This window comes from Larus michahellis, chromosome 8, assembly GCF_964199755.1.
Source record: "Larus michahellis chromosome 8, bLarMic1.1, whole genome shotgun sequence".
Taxonomy (NCBI): Eukaryota; Metazoa; Chordata; class Aves; order Charadriiformes; family Laridae; genus Larus; species Larus michahellis.
Window position 1 is genome coordinate 56,740,347 of NC_133903.1, and position 19,030 is coordinate 56,759,376.

General features: G+C 45.9%; 1 protein-coding gene across 1 annotated transcript in view; it reads right to left on the minus strand.

Moving 5' to 3' along the window:
* Positions 1 to 855: 855 nt before the first annotated feature.
* NEGR1 (neuronal growth regulator 1) overlaps positions 856 to 19,030 on the minus strand; it is a 285,381-nt gene continuing 267,206 nt past the window's right edge. The window contains exon 7 of the mRNA XM_074598876.1: positions 856 to 1,753. Coding sequence (XP_074454977.1) covers positions 1,629 to 1,753 — 125 coding nt within the window. The 3' untranslated portion in view covers positions 856 to 1,628. The remainder of the gene's footprint in view (positions 1,754 to 19,030) is intronic.

A 19,030-nucleotide genomic window follows, 5' to 3' on the forward strand; every position in this document is an offset into this window, starting at 1 on the left:
TCGTCATCGATAGTTTTCTGTGAGCAAGTCAAGATCTTTGGGGGTGACCAGGAGATCTTGCATTCAAGGGCTGTTGGCCATAGTCACGTCCCAGCAATTTACACAGATGGCGCTTTTAATTTCAGCTGTAAACTGTGAGCAACGTTTTGTGTTAATGCTGTCCGGGGCTGTTTAAACAAAAAAAAGTTAGTAACATTAGATGCTATTCTGAAACTTGCCCCTTCACGGAGTGGGACGAGAGCATTACCCGGATAGACTGCAGTACGAGGAAATCGTGTGTGAGGACTTCACTGCTGTGGTGAGATTTGGGCAGTGTGAGCGCATCGGTAACGAAGTCCTGTCTGTAAGGATGATTCTGTCATGGACGGCAACATGCACTTCAGTACAGTTATTGGAGCAACCTCGTTTTAATATATATATATGTATTTTATATATATATATGTATATATATAAAATTCTGCTTGATACTTCATGTATTTTCAGATATCTAGTATTTTAAAAGCATCCTTTATCATTGCTAAATTAGCCAAACCAGTACAAAACTAAGTGCAAGAAAAATACCAATTCACATAGGTTTTGCCGGTAATACAAAAGGGACTATTCAGCTTCTCACATTTACAGCCATTTAGGAATTTTGATTTAGAAGGACGAAGGGAAACGTTCCTACATTCAAAAGATGTCTCAAAATAATTTGCGTTCTGTTTTGCAATGGGAAAACCCAGTTGTTACAGAGATCGCCTGCTGGTTAGTGGTGGTAGGTGGAAAACATATAAAGGAGCTGGTGCTATTCTCGCCTGGGTGCCTAAAACCGCGGCGTCTGAAGCGGTTCGATGAGCCCCCGGGGGTGGGAGGGGGGCTTTTCCTTTTAGCCAATAGCACCTTTCTCCTCCGCTAGAGATTTCTTATGCTCAAAAGGATGCTTTAGCGTTTCCCAAAACACATTCCAGATTTGTTGGAGAGGAAGAGAGAGGAAAGTAGTGTTTTATGAAGGCACACCCATGCTGAATTTGCAGGAAAAAGGAAAGAAAAGAGAAAGCAGTACTGCACAGCGCAGTTATAATACAAGGCTCATTCTTGAAACCTGAATATCATGCTAGAAGAAAATCTAGATACGTGTAATATTTTGAAGAAATATTTTGAAGGCAATATTATTTGATTTTTTTTTTTATCAAAAAAGAAAAAATATTTCTGTGTAAATGTGGATAGAATGCTATTTAAGAAGGGAACTGAATATTTGTATTGCAGCCTTAAAGAAGCACATTTTTACTGCAATATTCCTTTTTTTTTTTTGTAAACTACAGTCTGCAACTCAGCAGACCATGACTGAATGCTTTTGAAAACTTGTAGATTACAAACATGAAATCACGATTAATATCCTCTAAAGGTAATTTCAGAGCTTTCACGTCTTAAAAAAGGACAATGTGTACTGCTTCACAAGGTAATGCAGCTAATCAAAAAAAGGAGTAGAATTAAAGTATTTACATAATGAGCAATTCTACAGAAGGCGATCATCCCCATGTAAGCACTGCTGATTATATCCCACGCTGCTTTTAACAAACTCTACCAGATTGGATCCAGTCATCAGCACTTTCAGAGAATCCTTAAAAGCCTTTTATGGGTCTTTACACTTAGTGCAGAATGATGTTCTTCAGGTAGAATATGCTGGTGAGGGAGGACAGTGTCAACACAAGGTACCAGCAGGAGAAGAGGACTTCGGCGTCACCGGTGATCCCGTACTGGGCTGTACTGGGAGCTGCAAAGAGAAGAAGAAGAAGAAGGAGGGGTTAAGTGAAAACTTCCACTCTTAGACCCCTGAATTCTCAGTTTTCATCAATTCTGCTAAGATAACTACACGGGCAGCAAAAACATTCTTCTGAAAACCAGAGAAAACGCTGCGAGAGTCGCCAAGCCCTCCTGCTGCGCCGCTCAGTGAATGCTGCTTTTTGTTTTAAACAGGGTAAAATCATTATTAAGGCAAGCATTTAAAAATGTGAATACTTAACATGAGATGAATGCTACATGTTTAAACATCTGAATAATTTATCTGGTTTTAAGTTACTGAGCATTAAGATCTCCACGGAAATCAATGAGAGGTGAATATATTTAGCTCTGCTGGAAAACAGCTCCTTTTCTGCCCGACTTTAGAAGCCGAAGTTTGACAATCTTGCCTAGCCAAAGAGATTCATATTTATTTTCAGTCTCTCTGAAGAAATTATTTTTACTTGCTTCAATACAAAGTCTTTCTCAAATTCCTAAGTAAATATTACAGTAAGTGCATGCAAAAAAGAGTTAAAATATAAGAAACGAGTGTTGAGAAACAAGTGAGGAGACAAGGCTGTGGAGCAGGCGGCGCGGGCTGCCTGCGGGCTGCAGCGTGGGAACCGGCCCCGGCCAAAACCGCCCATTTTGGTCTTAAAAACCCACGGGCAGGAGGGGAAAGGACCTGTCACTGTCACCTCGCCCTGCACCGAGCCCACGCTACCAGGACGATGCTGTTGGGACGTTCGGCTGCTAAATAACCACTGCAGGCTCACTTTGGCCGGCAGATTTATGTACAAGACTTCTCTCAAATCAAATATTTTTCTTTTATACGATGCATGGAAGCCTGACCTCTCAGAGTCGTACGCAGCATCCTGTGCCCTTCGGTTGAACACCGGTATCAAAGGTTTTGCTTTCCAGACCCCATGAATACACCACGGGTTATTCTAAAACATAATACCTGTGCAAGTCTTGTGTTGAGTGCCACTTCTACAAGCAGGCGTCGCTTACGTCAGTGGCACTTTATTTAGATACAAGTTGCAGAATTTGCTTTTTTGACTGAACTGACCCAACATCTGCCAGCACCATGGAAGGAGATTAGCTGGTGGATGCTGAGCAAGACCGAGCCAGCTTGGTGCCCACGTCCTGCGGCTCAAGGCCTTTTCCTCGCAGGGGACAGAGGTGTCCGAAAGGCAGGAGGGGAGCAGACATTTCCAGGCTCATTCCTGGTCAGCCAGCTTGAGCGAGCTGGGGATGCTCAACCCAAAGGCTGCATTGCAAAAGGGAGAGACCACCAACGTGGCCGTTTTGAAAAACACACGAGCCATGAGTGAACGAAGAGGGGAGGTCGCCTGGGAGCCCGGGGTGGTGGGGGGTTGGATGCCACTTGGAGGATCCTGCCTCTTCTGCAGGATCTCTCCTTTCACACCGTTACGTTGCCGTCCTGAGGTGTCCTCAAGGCACGGGGCTCTCTGGACCGAGAACACCAAGAGATGGTCTGAAGAGCAGACTTCAGCCAACAGCTCTGCTCTGCAGGTAGGTGGGAGAGGGCTGCACAGAGCGGGTACCAACGCTGCAGAAGACAGTTTCCCTGGCGCCAAGCCAAAGCTTGTCCCACCGCCTGGCCCAGGAGCGAGCTGCCTCCGGCAGCACTGCTGCCCCTCGCCAGTGCCAAGTCCACCTCCAGCAGGGAGGCACCAGGGAATGGCACACGCAGGGCTTTGGAGAAAGAAACATTCTTCACGTGCTTCCCTTGTGGGCAGAGGAGAGGAGCAGTGAAGCATCCCTGTTGGCAGACACGAGCCCAGGAGGGCTGCACGGTGCGGGCAGGACGCAGCCCAGGGAGGAGAGCAGGACCTTGATGGATGGGGTCGGTACCCGGCGTCTGGCGTGCACAGAAAGTCCCCCCAGGATGAACGATAATAAAGCAACAAGAGGGATTTCACTACAATCATGGCCCGTCTGGGGGAGCAGGAGAGACTACAGCAATCACCCAAGAAAATAAAGCAAATGGGTGGTTTTCACCAAATCTTGTTTGCTTCTGAAGGACACAGTCTCCTGAATTTCAAGTCTTGTTCACTGAAACGTAAACATCCCTTTGCTTTCTATACAGACATCTGTGCTATGTGCCGCCGGGTCCATTTCCAATGTGTGACATTTTATTAGACGCAGAGTATGTGATAAAACCAAAAATCAGTCATTTCCCCCCCATGCAGAAAGGTTCAGGTAATAAAAAAAAATTACAAGACGAAGCTTGATTTTAAAGCTTAGTTTAGTGACTTGTGACCATGACTAACTGCAGGACAGGGCGCGCTCTTCCCTTCTCATTAGAAAGGAACTTTCCGTGATAAGTCAGTATGACAAATCAACATTTAATTTATTACAAAAACCAGGCGAGCAAGCTGAAGCATAGCGTAGGTGGTATTTCATTTTATCGTATTAAAAGAGTTTCCCCAACGTAAAGATAATTTGAACTACGGTGGCTATAAAAGCGAGTGGAAAATTATGTAGATCTGATTTCCTGCATATGAACCAGTTCTATCTTTCTGAAGCTTATTAAATCATATCCGGATTGTTTCAGCACAAAGCCACTGGGCGAATTAATGGGGGAAAAATACGTAGACTTGGGTAGATAATAGAAAAGAGTTATGGTTCCTGAAGCTGGCTCGCCAGAAGAATTTGATGTGAAAGAAACCTGAAGGAGAAGCAGATCTGGACTGATTTAAGTGACCGGACTCTGCTGGGGCTGACTGAATAAGCTGCTGAGTTGATGCGGTAGAGGGATGCCAAGTGAGCGCGGGGCGGGTTTTGCTGGTCCGCGGGCCATAGATTAGCCCTGTTGGATCCCACCCTGCCCCACACCTCACCCCACTGCGGGGTCGGGTCTCGATGCTATGGCTGATGAACAGGATTTCAGTTCAAAAAAACATTTCATAAATTCTCTCGAGTTTCTTTAGAGCAGTCTTTGGCATTACAAGAAAGAATGAGTCCAGCCGTGCTGCGTGGCTCCCAGGTTCCCTGGGACTGATGCTCGGACAGAGCTTAAGCCGAAATTTAAAATTATTCTCCAGCCCCTCTAATACCTTTTCCATTTCCTCAGATTCCTTTGAAGAGGGCAAACCGGCGCGTGACTGCTGGCACCGGGGGCTGCTGCTTAGAACCCGCCAGGTACAGCTTCACTTGGTCAGACCTGCAGCGGCATTCGGTATAAAAAGCCAAAATAAACTCGGAGCTCTTCACATCTGCGTCCACGTGGCCCCAGGAGTCCCCCAGAACAAAGCTGTTGCTGCCATTGTGGAAATGTCCCCAAAATCCACGGCGTGCCAGCAGGCAAACTGATCAGAAACTGGCGTTGAAGGGCTTTTTTGGAACTGTATACTGCAGGTCTAAAAAGCCACGCTATTTTAATTCAAACTGGAACTAATAGCTGGAAAACATTTGCCATATGCCTGCCCAGGACCAGCACGGGCATCCTGGTGCCTTCTTCAACCCTCTAATTCATCTGGCGGTGGAACAAGCCTGGCTGCTCTTCGGCTTGCTTCCGTACTCTCCTTTTGTAATTAGCAGCCGCATTGGAGCGGGCTTTGGGCTGGCGGAGCGGGACAGGACACGGGGCTGGGCAGCACCCACTCGGCACCCCTCCGTGGACGGGGCTTGTGGGTCAGGAAAGTCCTGCCGGATCATTATCCCTCTTAACTTTGCCTTCTGGAAATCTCCCGGTGTTTCCAGTCTCCAAAGTGAATTTATAAGCAGATGTCCCTCTCTCACGGCTGGTGCAAACGGGTCGCATCGATTATAATGTCACGGTAAGCCTGCTGCATGGCAGACAGTTTAAAATGTCGTGCTCGGCTCTCCAGAATTCCTGGAAATACAATAAGCTTCTGCAGTCCTTTTCTTTTTCACCTCGGTATTTTGATTCACTTTTCCTGTGGCTACCTGATTGCTTTGCTGGCAAAAGAAAATTTTGTCCCCAAGCATCAATGAAATTGTGTAGATCTTTTGTGGCGTTTTACAAACTCTAAAAAGTAAGCAAATTTACGTTAAAATTTAAAAAACTCTTAGTGTGGTCTGCTTAGTCACTCATCTAGAATGAATAATTATTTCTGCTAAGTACTAAGTAGTCCTTGCTTTCATTAGTATTGCTGTGTAATACGAGGCAATGTTGTTTTGCACATGGTTAATTTTCATAGGGTTTTTTTGAAGGTTCTCTATGTTGGAATAAAACCCTTAGTTTAGGCATGAATGAAAAGGTTTAAGTGTTTGAAAACAGCATAAAACTCACAGCTGCTTTTTTCCTCCGCTAAGATCTTAGCATTGACTGCCGCTGTTTTATACAGGCAGACACGCTTGCGCTTGCAGTCTTAATATTTGTACAGAGAGATAATGGTGGAGGGATGTATGATTAGGCATCAAATAAAAGCAGGAATTATTTGACTCCCTGATTACATCTGCAGCTCTCCTGGGCATTTCCATAATGCCGATCACCACCGTTCTAACGGAGCACCCTGTTTGGAACTGATGTTACAGCGTGGGAAGCCTCTGGTCCGCAGAGATGGGCAGGAGAACAGCGGTTGGCCCGCAGAGAGGTGTCCATCTGTCTAAGGATTCCAGCCAGGGCAAGGTCTGGGTGAGTGGCTGAAACACAAACCAAGGGCAAACTGCTTGGCTGCCCTCGTGCCGAGCTGGCAGCGCACGTTCAGCTCAGAGCTGTGGCAGTGGTACCTCAAAAGAAAGTGAATTTCCATCTAGAAGAAGATTAAAATGAGCTTGATGAAAAGTCTGATGTTTGAAATATAAGATGACCTAGGATTTAGAAGTTGCAATAACTTTAAAACATATCAGAGGGCTGGAGCCCCTCTGCTGGGAGGACAGGCTGGGAGAGCTGGGGGGGTTCAGCCTGGGGAAGAGAAGGCTCCGGGGAGACCTTCCAGCCCCTGCCAGGCCCTAAAGGGGCTCCAGGAAAGCTGGGGAGGGACTCTGGAGCAGGGAGGGGAGCCATGGGACGAGGGGGAAGGGTTTTACACTGCAAGAGGGGAGACTGAGATGAGATGTGAGGCAGAAATTGTTGGCTGTGACGGGGGTGAGCCCCTGGCCCAGGTTGCCCAGAGAAGCTGTGGCTGCCCCATCCCTGGAGGGGTTCAAGGCCAGGTTGGCCGGGGCTTGGAGCAACCTGGGCTGGTGGGAGGTGTCCCTGCCCAGGGCAGGGGGTGCCACTGGGTGGCCTTTAAGGTCCCTTCCAGCCCAAACCATGCTGTGATTGTATGATAACACATTAAAATTACGGGTAGATCTGTGCGAGCGGTCGCGCTCATTGCGGCAGGGATGGAGACACGCGGAGGCTTCTGCTCCCATTCCCGCCTTTGCTTTGTAACTCCCCGTGGTGTTAGTTATCGAGAAAAGCATGTCCGCCTCTCACTTTTGACAAGACCGCATCTAGCATCTCTCCTGGGAGCCACGCGCAGGGTGTCACAGTCCTGCTGAAGGAGAAACCCCTGCTAAGGTCAGCCCTGGCCATGACCTCCGTGGCTGTCAGAGCACCACACCGGCCGGGGTCCCTGCCTGCATGCCTTTGAAGCCCACGTGCTCTTATCAAGCTCTCCTTTTTCCTAATTTAGTGATTATTCTACATAATCCTAATGTTTTATAATAGTTAGCAGTTGTGACAATATTTAAGTGCACTCTTAGCACAGACAGGATTATATTCAGGCATCTCTCCTGGCGGTGAATAGGAAGGAACAAAGTAATATTGTATCACTATCTGTAATTAATGAAAGAGATTAGGAAAAATACTATGCTGGAACATGCAAACCAACATTTCCTAACACCAAGGACTGCGTTAACCAGAAATAATTACAAGCTTTAATGCCGATGCCTTGTAGACAAAAGCACAGACCTCTTTAGGTTGTCTGAATAAGCAAGACTAATTCTTTTAAATGGATTATGCAGAGAGATGTTAATAAGCATTTCATTTAACTATATTCAGGTTAATGGTTTATTACAGGAAAGCCTTAATAAATAGTTTTTGTGCAACATTTAAAATATACAGAGAAGGAAGGAATAAACTAACTGAAGGTCAAAGCAGTAAGGAAAAAAAAGATGAAAAACACTAGGCTGTCAAAAATGTGTTTTTTTTTTTAAAAGAAAAGATTGCAAGATAATAGGACTGTGACGGCTCAGCGGAGTCCTGCAGACACGTCTCTAAATATTGTTACACTTGAAGTTAGCGGAGGATTTATGGCTCCGGAGGAGCGGGTCAACGGTCTATACAAGGCTGAATTAGAAAGCACCGGCTTGTGCTAGGAGAGGGGTCTGCTCGGAGAGCCCCAGGGCCGGCCCGCGCGCGGCTGGGCCACAGCAAAGTCTGTCCCGAAGAGGAACCTCGCTGTGCCCCGGGGGCCAGGCAGGGCTGCAGAACGCTCGACCTCGGGAGAGCAAAACCTCAAATTCTTGTGTAAAAATGAATCGGCGGAGGCACCGATTTGTTTAGCCTTATGCAAATGCAATCATCCTCGAGGCTAAGCGCCCGAGACAGGAGATTTACAGCCATGGAAAATTCACTAGTGAAGTCAAATAGATAAATCTGAACGAGGAGGCCCTTTTGAAGTCTGCGCCAGATGGAGACTTTGATTAAACAGAGCTTTGACCATGATAATAACACTTGGAAAATGCTGATAATTTAAGTAATGTTGAAATGCGTTTGGGCCACGTCCGCGGTAGCTGGGAGCTGGACGTGGTGACTCAGAAGGTCCTCTCCAGTCTGACGTTCCTCTGTTACTGGGATGAATCGCTGAAATTCCCTTTAATGAGAGAGAAACGCACAGCACTGCACGGGCCAGCATCCCCAGGCCGCATCTGAAATGCAAAATGCTTATATTTTAAATATAGGCCTACATTTGCGAGAGATTATTTTATAAATGATGCATGGTCAAAATATTTTTGCTTATCCCAGGGAAGAACGTGGAGTGAGGGAATCAGTGCAGCGCTGTGCGGCCCCGGCTCTCGGAAAAGCGAAGCGTCTCGATGTGATGGCTCACAGGGCACTGCAAAACATTTTTACTGAGTATAACAAACTGCTAGACGAGGCCACTGGATGTGTCCTCGCCTGTGCCCAGTGCTCATTTGTCTCCCCAGTCCTTGCTCATGAAACTGCAGGGACAAGGATCACACCGGGAACACGAGAAGAACGTGCTGTGGGGCCACCACCTCCTATAGCATCTTCTCCATCAAATATGTTAGTATAGGGAACAGCCAAATTTTGCTGTGTTAATGCCTGTGCAGCCATTCTCTGGGTAGTGCGTGCGTGATTTTGGGTAGAATTTTGCCTTTGTACGTTTTCTAGCCAGGAGTCCCTTGGCACTGCTGAGCCCGAGATTGCTGAAAACCCTCCAGAAAGGAGGCAGGAAATATGGCAAAAGTTGCCCACGAGCTAGCTCTGCCCGCGTGGATTTATGCAACTTCTTCAGCTTATTCTAAGACAGAGCTGTGGAGGATAAAGCCAGAAACTGCGAGGTCTTAAAAGAGTGGCTTTGTCATTCTCCGAAATGCGGCAGAATGATGCGGAAGATGAGCCCCCGCTGGACCGATGGAGTTGATAAGAGAGGGGCATTGTCAGGCCTCTTCATCGGCATTCTCGCAGGGCTGCTGTAAAATGAATGGTTCTGCTGATTTGTTTCTCATTTCTAATTGAAATGAATAATGCAGCATTTTTTTGAGTTTTAAAATAGGAATGCAGAGAATAAAACATTATTGCTGTAACCGCGCAAGTAAAGAACAACTATTTGTTGTCCTAAAATATTAAAGCTTACTATTTTAAATACTTGAGATAGATACGCCACCAGCAGAGTTTTAAAGTGGAATATTGTCCCTGTGAGCGTTTGCGCGTATCCCTGCGTACGCACAGAAAATTAGAAAGAAGCATTTCTTGTTTTATTCGTGAAGAGGCGAGTTCTGGTATGTGCTCTATCTAATTCGGAACTGGTTCTTGATACTGATTCTGGATGAGTTAAAATATAAAATATGGTATTTACCGGGCTAAAAAGTGAAGCAATCACAACATGGTAACTAGCTCAGCCCCCCAGCATTGTAATTTCATACTTGTGGGGATCTTTCCCTGGGAATTTGGGTTCCCTGACTGTGGAAAATCAGGTCCGGGGAGGCAGCACCTTCCCCTCCCTGCCAGAGTCACCCTTCCTCTTCCACCCGCTCACACACCGACAAATAACTCAAGCTAAATATTACAAACAGCCAAGTACTAATTTAAAACCGGCTAAAAATACACACAGTGATGTAAATTTTAAGTAAGATGATTTTTGCTTGCTTATTAATGTGATGGGGCATGCCAGCCACATTTTGCAGTTGTTCAAAGCAGACCTACTCAGTGAACGCTTAACAGCTGCATTTCATTAAGCTTATAGAGAAAGCAAGACCATAACTGATGGAGGTTGTTAACTATATGCAAAAGGTTTTGAAATGACTTAATTTCTGTTCTCGAATAACTCTCTGGAACGAAGCATTTCCAAAGTCAGCAACTTCCCGAAAGTACTCGGTCCAGGCGCCTCACTCTGTACGGTACGGACATGGAGGCACCCGGCCCTCGGAGGTGGACTCACCAGCAACGTGCTCTCTTGCCAGCGGAATCGCTCCCTTTTCGAAGGAGAAATTTGCTCCCGTGCTCTGGCTGAAGAGGATGCGGTTAAAGATGGAGCCAGCAGTTCAGGTGAGCGGCATTTGCAAACGCGGTCCCGGGCCCGTGGGCGGCCGCGGTGCCAAGGGCTCCCTGAACCCGTCACCTTTCAGATTTTTGCTGCCCCGCGTTTGCTTTTCCCCTCGAGACCCGCCTGGGTCAGCCACCTCTCAGCAGCCTCCCCCCGACTTCCCAAAGCTGTGCTAACTAACGGAACCCTAAAATTGGAGGTTTTCTTTTCTAAAACTCATTCCTCCTTCCTGTCAGCTTCCAAAATCTCATGTTCTATTTCCCAAACTGTCATTGACTCTCCTCATAGAAACCCAGGTTTAAATCCAATTGTTATCGTTCACAGCAAAACACAGAATGTAAAAAAAAAAAGGGGGTGTCATTTTAGAGAAACAAACATCTCTAATTTTTCAAACTTATAAACGGTGACTAAATTTTCCAGCTAATTTATACTTTAACAAATCACAGTAATTTGATCCTATGTAAAGTTACAGATGGATTGGCAAAATTTGGGTAACTTAGTCAAGAGAGGGCAAGATAACCTTTTAGTTCTAGTGAAATGGATGCTATTGTTGAAGAGTATTTAAGATATCAGAAAAAAAAACCTCTCCAAGAAGGGAGGCACACGGGACATCTTACACCTAGGCATGAGTTCCCAACAACTCAAAAACCTTGAATTTCGGACATTTTTACTTCATGTGCCAAAGGAATCGCTGTGGTCCTCAGTGCAGTGTGTGCTTTTTGAGGGAGTTCAGCATCTAATTAGTAGCGACATGACAGCTAGAGACCTACCGAAGCTAGTAACATTTCCTATTCAGTATAGGTACACCCTTGAATTGTTAAAAACCATGATACAACCCAAACTACTGCATTTGAACGTAAGCACTTTATATTGCAACTGCTTTCACAACAAAAAGGTATTGTTAAAACTTTATTACCTAGGTGTTATTTGTTTCCAAACTTGCATTTTAAATTTCAGCGTGTGGTTGCCAACAGAAAAGTCCCCATTTACAGGCAATTATCACACAGTGGTACCTAAAACTCCCTGTCCTTATTGCTCACTCTAATTACAGGGCCTCGCTGCGGTCCCTACACAGTGTTTGCGAGTGTGGGTTTTTCAGCGGGGGCCAGGCGCGCACCCTTTGTGTTACTCCATACTTCTGTATTTCAGCAGATTCAGGTACGGCATGAAAAATGGGCAACGGTGATTTGAGAACCTCTTAACAATAGCAGCCCTCGCACAAAAGCCTGTTTTGTAGATAACCAGTGTAAATAATAGATTCCCCACACGCTGCTGTCTATCAAGTTATTTCTTCAAGCAAATGTCTCTGGGTCTCATAAAAGCAGAGAAATAGTGGTGCTCAGACAAAGCGGGCTCACGCTCGTCTCTCAGATACTGCAGACCTGCTCTTGCTGCAGCCGCAAAAACAAAAACAATTTTAAACGCTTACGGATTGTTGTACCGTATATCTTTAACAGAATTGCATTCAGACACAGATAAACTTGATCGTACCAAACAAAACCCCCTTCCATTAAATAATGCAGAAGAAAAGAATCTTGCTAATGCATTAATAGGATAAATGAAGCAGGCACTGAACACAAGCGCCTCTGTGTTTAACGGGATAAACCAGACACGCCCGGCTTCTGCTGCAAGCAATATTTCATAATCCCAAGAAGTATTTATGAGGAAAATTTCTGTGAGGGAGCAGAATAAAATTTGGCTTTATGTATCCTCCTTTATACTTGAGTTATCTCAGACTTCTTTGTACTGCTGGAAAGTGCAGTTCTATTGGAAGAAATAAAGTAACTTTCAGGAACTTCAGAGCTGCAGGTGTGTACCAGCCTCGGAGGTCTGAGATGAGTTTTCGCAGCCGGAGGAGATGCCAGCCCCCATCCTGGGATGAGGCTACGCTTAAGCGGGTCACCCCTGGTCCCTGCCTTTAACTGCCACAGGAGACACCAGCCAAGGGCTTGTCCGGAGAGGAGAGCGGAGCAGGGAACCGATGGCCCTGTGCAGACATCTCACCGCCCGGCACAACATAGAGAGCCCGGCTTTTAAACACCCCCAGGGATGGCGGCTCCACCACTGCCCTGGGCAGCCTGGGCCAAGGCTTGACAACCCTTTCCGTGAAGAAATTTCTCCCAATATCCATCCTAAACCTCCCCTGGCGCAACTTGAGGCCGTTTCCCCTGTCCCATGGCCTGTGCCTTGGGAGAAGAGCCCGACCCCCCCTGGCTGCCCCCTCCTTTCAGGGAGCTGCAGAGAGCGAGAAGGTCTCCCCTCAGCCCCCTTCTCTCCAGGCTGAACCCCCCCAGCTCCCTCAGCCGCCCCTCACCAGACCTGCTCTGTAGGGCTGTTTCTCAGACGAGCACGGTGGGTCACAGCGGATCACCCCTGCTCCCTTGCTACGCCCGGACAAACCTGTTTCTGGGGTGTGTAAGGAGAAGCGCAGCCCACGGGGGCTCCTCAGCACGGCAGGGCTGTGTCCGCACGGACGGGTCACCTCGGGAGAAGGACAGACTGACCGGACACAGCCCGGAGAAGAACAGGGAGAACACCTCACCTCGGAGGAAGGCTTGGAGCAGCAGGACGGTTCAAAACCCAAGGAGGAGAGGAGAGGGCGTCCTAATAACAACCATGGGCTACACGAAAGGCTTGCCCTGGAGAAGGTCGGTGAACGATCTGCAGCGGGTAGGAGCCACAATAGCTACGAAGGCAAACTTAGTACTGAGTTGCATGGGAAAGGCGAGGAATCCGCATCATTGCAGAGTTTTAAGAGCAGCGCGTATAAATATGTGTCAAAAATAACACCAGACACCGCTTCTTTTGCCTGCGGGAAGAGATCTTTCTAGATGTTCTCTCTGGGCCTTTAAAAATAATAATCCAGGAATGCATCATAATTAGCAGTGACTGAAACTTTTAATTTCTTTCTGGAACCGGAGACATAAGAGGTTCCCCAGGAGGGAAGGGAGGGTGGCTCGTGGCAGAGATGAAGATGAGCCCCCTCAGCCCGCGGCTCCCCAGCCCGTAGCCCGGGCTGCAGCTCCATCCCCCTTCCCTAGAAACGGGCTCTCAGTTCTTTCCGATGGCTTAAGGACATGCCCGTTGTATGCAAACTGCGCAGAAAACTTTAAACAGATCTTTAATTCTCATAGAAAAACGAAGGCAGCTGTGGAGCCCATAATTAGCATATGCCTCTTGGCTTATCAAACCCAGCTCTGCTGTTGCACCGTGTCTTGTGATTTCCCTCATAAATATTTTAAGATCTGTCTTAAAAGCAGTTGCTTGTCTTCCAGTGGGAGCAATCAGTGGAAGGCTTCTCTGCAGTTGCACTTCTGAATGGGTAGGAACTTTCTTATTCCCAGGATAAATTTATCTTCGGATGAGCTCTGTCTCCTCCCGGGCCTCGCTGCCCTGTTTCCACAGGCACCACTCCTGCATGGTTTCGCGTCGTTAGACTAAGCACCATCTCGTCGTCTCCTTCCTCTTTCTCTTCTTTCTCTTTGCATAATAGGAACAACAACAGATTCAAATACTTTACCTAAACTTGCAGTTTTAACCCATTTCTTAGTGGGATCAGGCCTTGAAGGGCTATAATTACCACTAATGTTCCCACATTTGAGCTATTAATAAGTTAAAGGGCACTGTTGTTTCTACGGCTTGTAATAAAACTCGACTTCCATTTTCTTTGAGTCTGCCAAGCTTTCCTCTCCTCCTTTAGAAGTGCTAAAAATAATTTACCCGAGGATTATTTAAAAAGAAGGCGAAGATTTTTTTGGTATATTATTTCATGTTTTATTGCAGCAGTAATCTCTTTGGTAAGGTTATCTTCAGTGACTCAAATAACTTTGCTTTCAAATAAAAGTTATTACTTAGCCCAAAGGCCAAGCAAAGAGCGCGTTCTGGAATCAGATCCACCCTGCCTCTTTGGAGCACGAATGAGAAAAGGTGAATTAATGCAAACCTAGCACAGCTTGATAAGAGTTATATGATCTACTACTGCGTATTAATGAGCTAGAAACACCATCTAGGATTGCATTAGCAAAATAAGGTCTATTTAATAAAAACAGTCCACAAAAAGGTGAAAATTCCAACTCAAAATTCTAACGAAAGCCAAAGGAGATTATCATCTTGCTGTCTCCCTGCTTGGCTACGCAGGCAAAGCTGCAAGGCTGCCTTCAGAAACGCATCCGTCTGTAAGCACCTCTAGGCAAAAAAACCAAATCCAAACCCCAAATCCACCCCTCCCCTTCCCCGAAAGCCCCGAACTGTAGCCTTATTGCAGACGTTTCCATTAATGCTGTTGAAGCAAATTGCGCAGTACTGAACTGAGGACTATAACATCTGTGTAACCCGGCTGATGGATGGCATGGTGTTGCAATAAATAACGCGGTGTTGCATCTTTTTGCTTAAATAGATGGGCCTCTTCCATCTAGAGATGGGTGCCGGGGGCCTGACCACCTGGTCACTGCCAGAAAGAAAACCAAACAGCCTAGAGAAAATACCCCAAGTTTCACTATCAAGACATTTCCACAGACATCTGAAGCCTGCTGAATTTCCTGACTACAGCATTAATTCCTTCAACTGAGAATTGGACACAACAGATTATTTTTTCCACTGGATTTCAGAGTTACCATGCCTTATAAAAGAAAGGCAATGGCTCGATACAGAGTTGTGTCGACTGGACAGCACAATGCACAGCATCCTACTATCTATCAGCAGAAAAATAATTTAATAACTCCAGCAAAGCCAGGAAATGCAGCTTATGTTTGCCCCCGCTTCCAAGAAGGCTGTTCATTGCCCAGAACAACATATTCTAGCTCTGATAGGAAAGGATATGGCCAGAGATAATGAGCTCAGATGGAAAGCGCGCCAGTCCCGTGCCTGCAGGGAGGTACTGCATCACTGCGCACCAGAGTCCGAGCGTCGGACAAGAGGACACGGAGCTGAAGACTAGAAGAGCACGAGGGAGAGCACTGGGACGAGCCAGCCACCCGCTCCCGCTCCCCTCCCCGTGTTATAGTACGTGACTTGGGGGAGCCAGTTATCCCCCCCAAGGTGGGGGACCATCTGTATCCCAAACCACGCGGTCTGGAAAGGTTCTTCAGTGAAGAAGAACCAAGAAAGGCCCAGAACCGCGACTCCCCGTGACCGATAGCCACGCTCAGGTTTCCATAGGACGTGTGTACCTTTCGAGTCGCCTGCGAGGGCTCGAGTTGGATAAATTTGCCCAATTCAGAAGTGTGATGCTGTAACAAAACTATGGAGTTACAAAGTCAAATGCTGAGAAACACAGGTTGTTTTGGAAGTAAGACGGGTGGCGCGTGCTAGCGGGTACTTATGCACGTAATTTTGGCAGCCTACAATAACTGCTTCTCTGACAATGTTGCCCTCATTTGTAAGTGTCACATTTGAGAGAAGGAAAAGCATTTTAATGCGACAGAAAAATTTGACTTGGGAGCTAATTACTTTAATTTGATAGAATTTTTGGCTCATCTGCATACTTGACAATTATTTACAACTTACATTGGTAATTAGAGGTTGGGTCTTGTGCTGAAATACTGCAAATAGCTTTGAAGACATTTGCTGATCCTTCTAACTTTTAGAGGAAATGAATTTATTAGTAGTTAATATGTAAAATATTTGTACTTCTGACCTTTTGTAAAACATTCTTTCTATATTTTAAATGACTGCTTGTCAGAATCATTTTTCTCAAAATGAAGTCTGACATTGTAAATAAGCTCTTGAATTAAGCAGCATATTAAATCTATGTATTCAGTGGCAACCTTTGATAGTTCTCATATATCATGAAGATTTTGTTGGTTCTGCTACATTGAGGCAATGTCATTTAGCATTGTGAATGATAATTTTTTACACTGAACTTTACAGTTTCTGGACAGTTTCAACATCATTCTTCTGATCTTGACAAAGGATATTGAGTTAAGCAGGTTAGTACATGATTTCTTGCCTTTTTTTTGTGACTGTGTATGAGAAAGGAACTTTTCTGCTGGAGGAGCTGACAACCTTTAAACAAATCTTCCAGTGAGGTAGGTGTCAGATGACTTCTAAAGACGCGGTCTTTATTCAGCTATTCTGATGGTTTTCTTAAGCGTTTATTTGGAGTTTCTCTTGGTGATATTTCTGCATAGTGTATATATTGCTCTTGTTTTATAGGTATATTAAAAAAAACCAATGACGTAATCCATGGAAGTCTACTGCTGAACTGCGCTAACAGCCAATCAATTAATCATCAACAGGCTTTTATCATAGCAGGGTGTTGGATGAAATAAATAAAAGAGCCAGACTGTTTACTAATTGCAGAAGAGTTAACGTATAGTGCCCCCCTGAGTTACAGCTGACTAGACCGGCATCATCTCGCGGGTTTGCCTTGTACGTCAATACCGCTTAATCTGGTTCTTTGTAACGGGGTACGTCTTAAGTAGAAGGACACTGGATAAGTCATATACATAAAAGAGATCTACGGCTTGCTGGCACGCGAAATTCCTCTAATATATATTTTTATGAAACCAGCAGCACATTATGTGCTCAGCAGCATAAATAAAAAAGCGTGTTACCCTGGCAATTTTACATTTACTACATTAGTTAGTAAATGCAATGGCCACCCTTACTTTCTTATAATAAAACCTGCTGAGCCTTTTCATGAAAGATGATTGCAATTTCCACCGGCCGGTGCATGCAATGAAAAAACATAACTCATCAAAATCTGAGCTATTTGCTCTTAAGATACAAGAGCGTTTTTCTTCAACACTTGACGTGACATTAACTATTCATGAAACTTGAGAACGTTCAAACGCTGCCGAAGTAAAATTGTTACTACTTTTCAACCTGATTGAGATCTTTTCTGAACCAGACTCTACAGCAGCCAGCAAAAGGGCTCTCCACACCTAAGAAATGCGGAGAGCGTCCAGGTGCTGTAGCTGTGAGCTATCGATTTGCTGAAAAGTCGAGTTCCTCCTCCCAAATTGATTCATGATAACTGCCTCCATTTGGGTCAAACAGTATTTAACCGCTTGTAAATTTTAATTAAACGATTTGTCACTTTGAACATATAGTTTGTCATCTCGCAGCTAAGCCATGTGTCTTTATCAGGGAATGACTCAAGGGGAAGGCATCCGTCTCCCCTGTCACCTCGCCCCCCATTAAGATAATTTGGCTCTTGCGCAGCGCGTGAGGCTCCGTGGAACAGACTGTGCTTCCTATGAACAAGTCCATCACACACGCTTATAAAAATACAATTTCTTCTTTTCGTCGTTAACATATGCTTAACTTTCTGAGCATAATAGACCCCTTTCCCAGCAGCACTCAGCAAAACAGATTTTTTTCCTTCCAACAACTTAATTTTTCCTTTTTCATGTGCAAATGGCACCTGTAGCTATTCTTGCTCAGCCACCCAAGTATCGTTTCCGTGCCTACAGTTATCCTTACTTGCAAGATGTTGACTCTAGGAGAAAGTGAAGAGAAGTTTATAAACCGTGTAAATCTGTTGACTGACTCTAGAAATGCTGGTTTATTTTAATTGGGGTTTGTGCCTGTAGCTCTTTCCCTCCTTTCTGTGTGACTAGCTATGCCGTCCTCATTTTGGCGAATTTAAATAGGTCTTCCGCCTGTGCACGTTGTACAACACTGATGTAAGCATATGAATTTCATACACATCCTGCTCCACCTGCCTCGAGGTTTAACCCTGCAGGGCAAAGGGCCTCTTGCTTGTGCAGGGACACGGGCTGCTGCTTTAATTCCGGGGTCCACCATGTGTGAGCCAAGAGGCCAGGCTGGCCGGGGCTTGGAGCAACCTGGGCTGGTGGGAGGTGTCCCTGCCCAGGGCAGGGGGTGCCACTGGGTGGCCTTTAAGGTCCCTTCCAACACAAACCATCCTGGGATTCTAAGAGAACTTCATGACCATCACATAAAGTCCATCCACAAAATGCACAGAAAGCGCGTGTAATCTAGTCAAGTATTTCTTACTTTTCATTAATGTCCAGAATTTCTTTTTTTCCAAAGTACTTTCAGTTTCCCACCCGTGGACCAAGGGTGTCATGTTAGAATGTGTCGCTCAATTTATCTTTATTGGCTGCTCCCCGTGGTGAACTATCTGGGGCTTTTCTGCTGCAGGACTGCAGCGGGAGCTGGCGCGGCCGTCGGGAGGACGCCGAGCTTTTGTGGGGGGACTGAAACCCCTCAGTTCCCGAGGGGCTCTGGGCTGGGGGTCCCCGAGCCGTGGGGTCGGTGGGGGCCCCTTTGCAGAGCCCCCCACCCTTCCTGGCCGACGCTGCTTCTCCTCCGCAGCTTTCACTGCCGGTGGAGGATTTTACATCAGGAGGCTTTGCATGCATCACCCTTCCCCACCTGCTTTTCAGCTTAATCCAGGGGATTTTGGAGACATTATGGCTCGGCTTTGCATATGTTATTATGCAGAAGGCAAGGAAAAAAAAACCCCAACAGTTGAGATTTTTCAACACTGACTGGGAGCTTTAGGCATGACGCTCCTGGTAAGACTCCTGGCTTTGAAAAATCTCTATCAATTAGTACAATATTTTGGTGGAGATAGATAGCAAAAAATA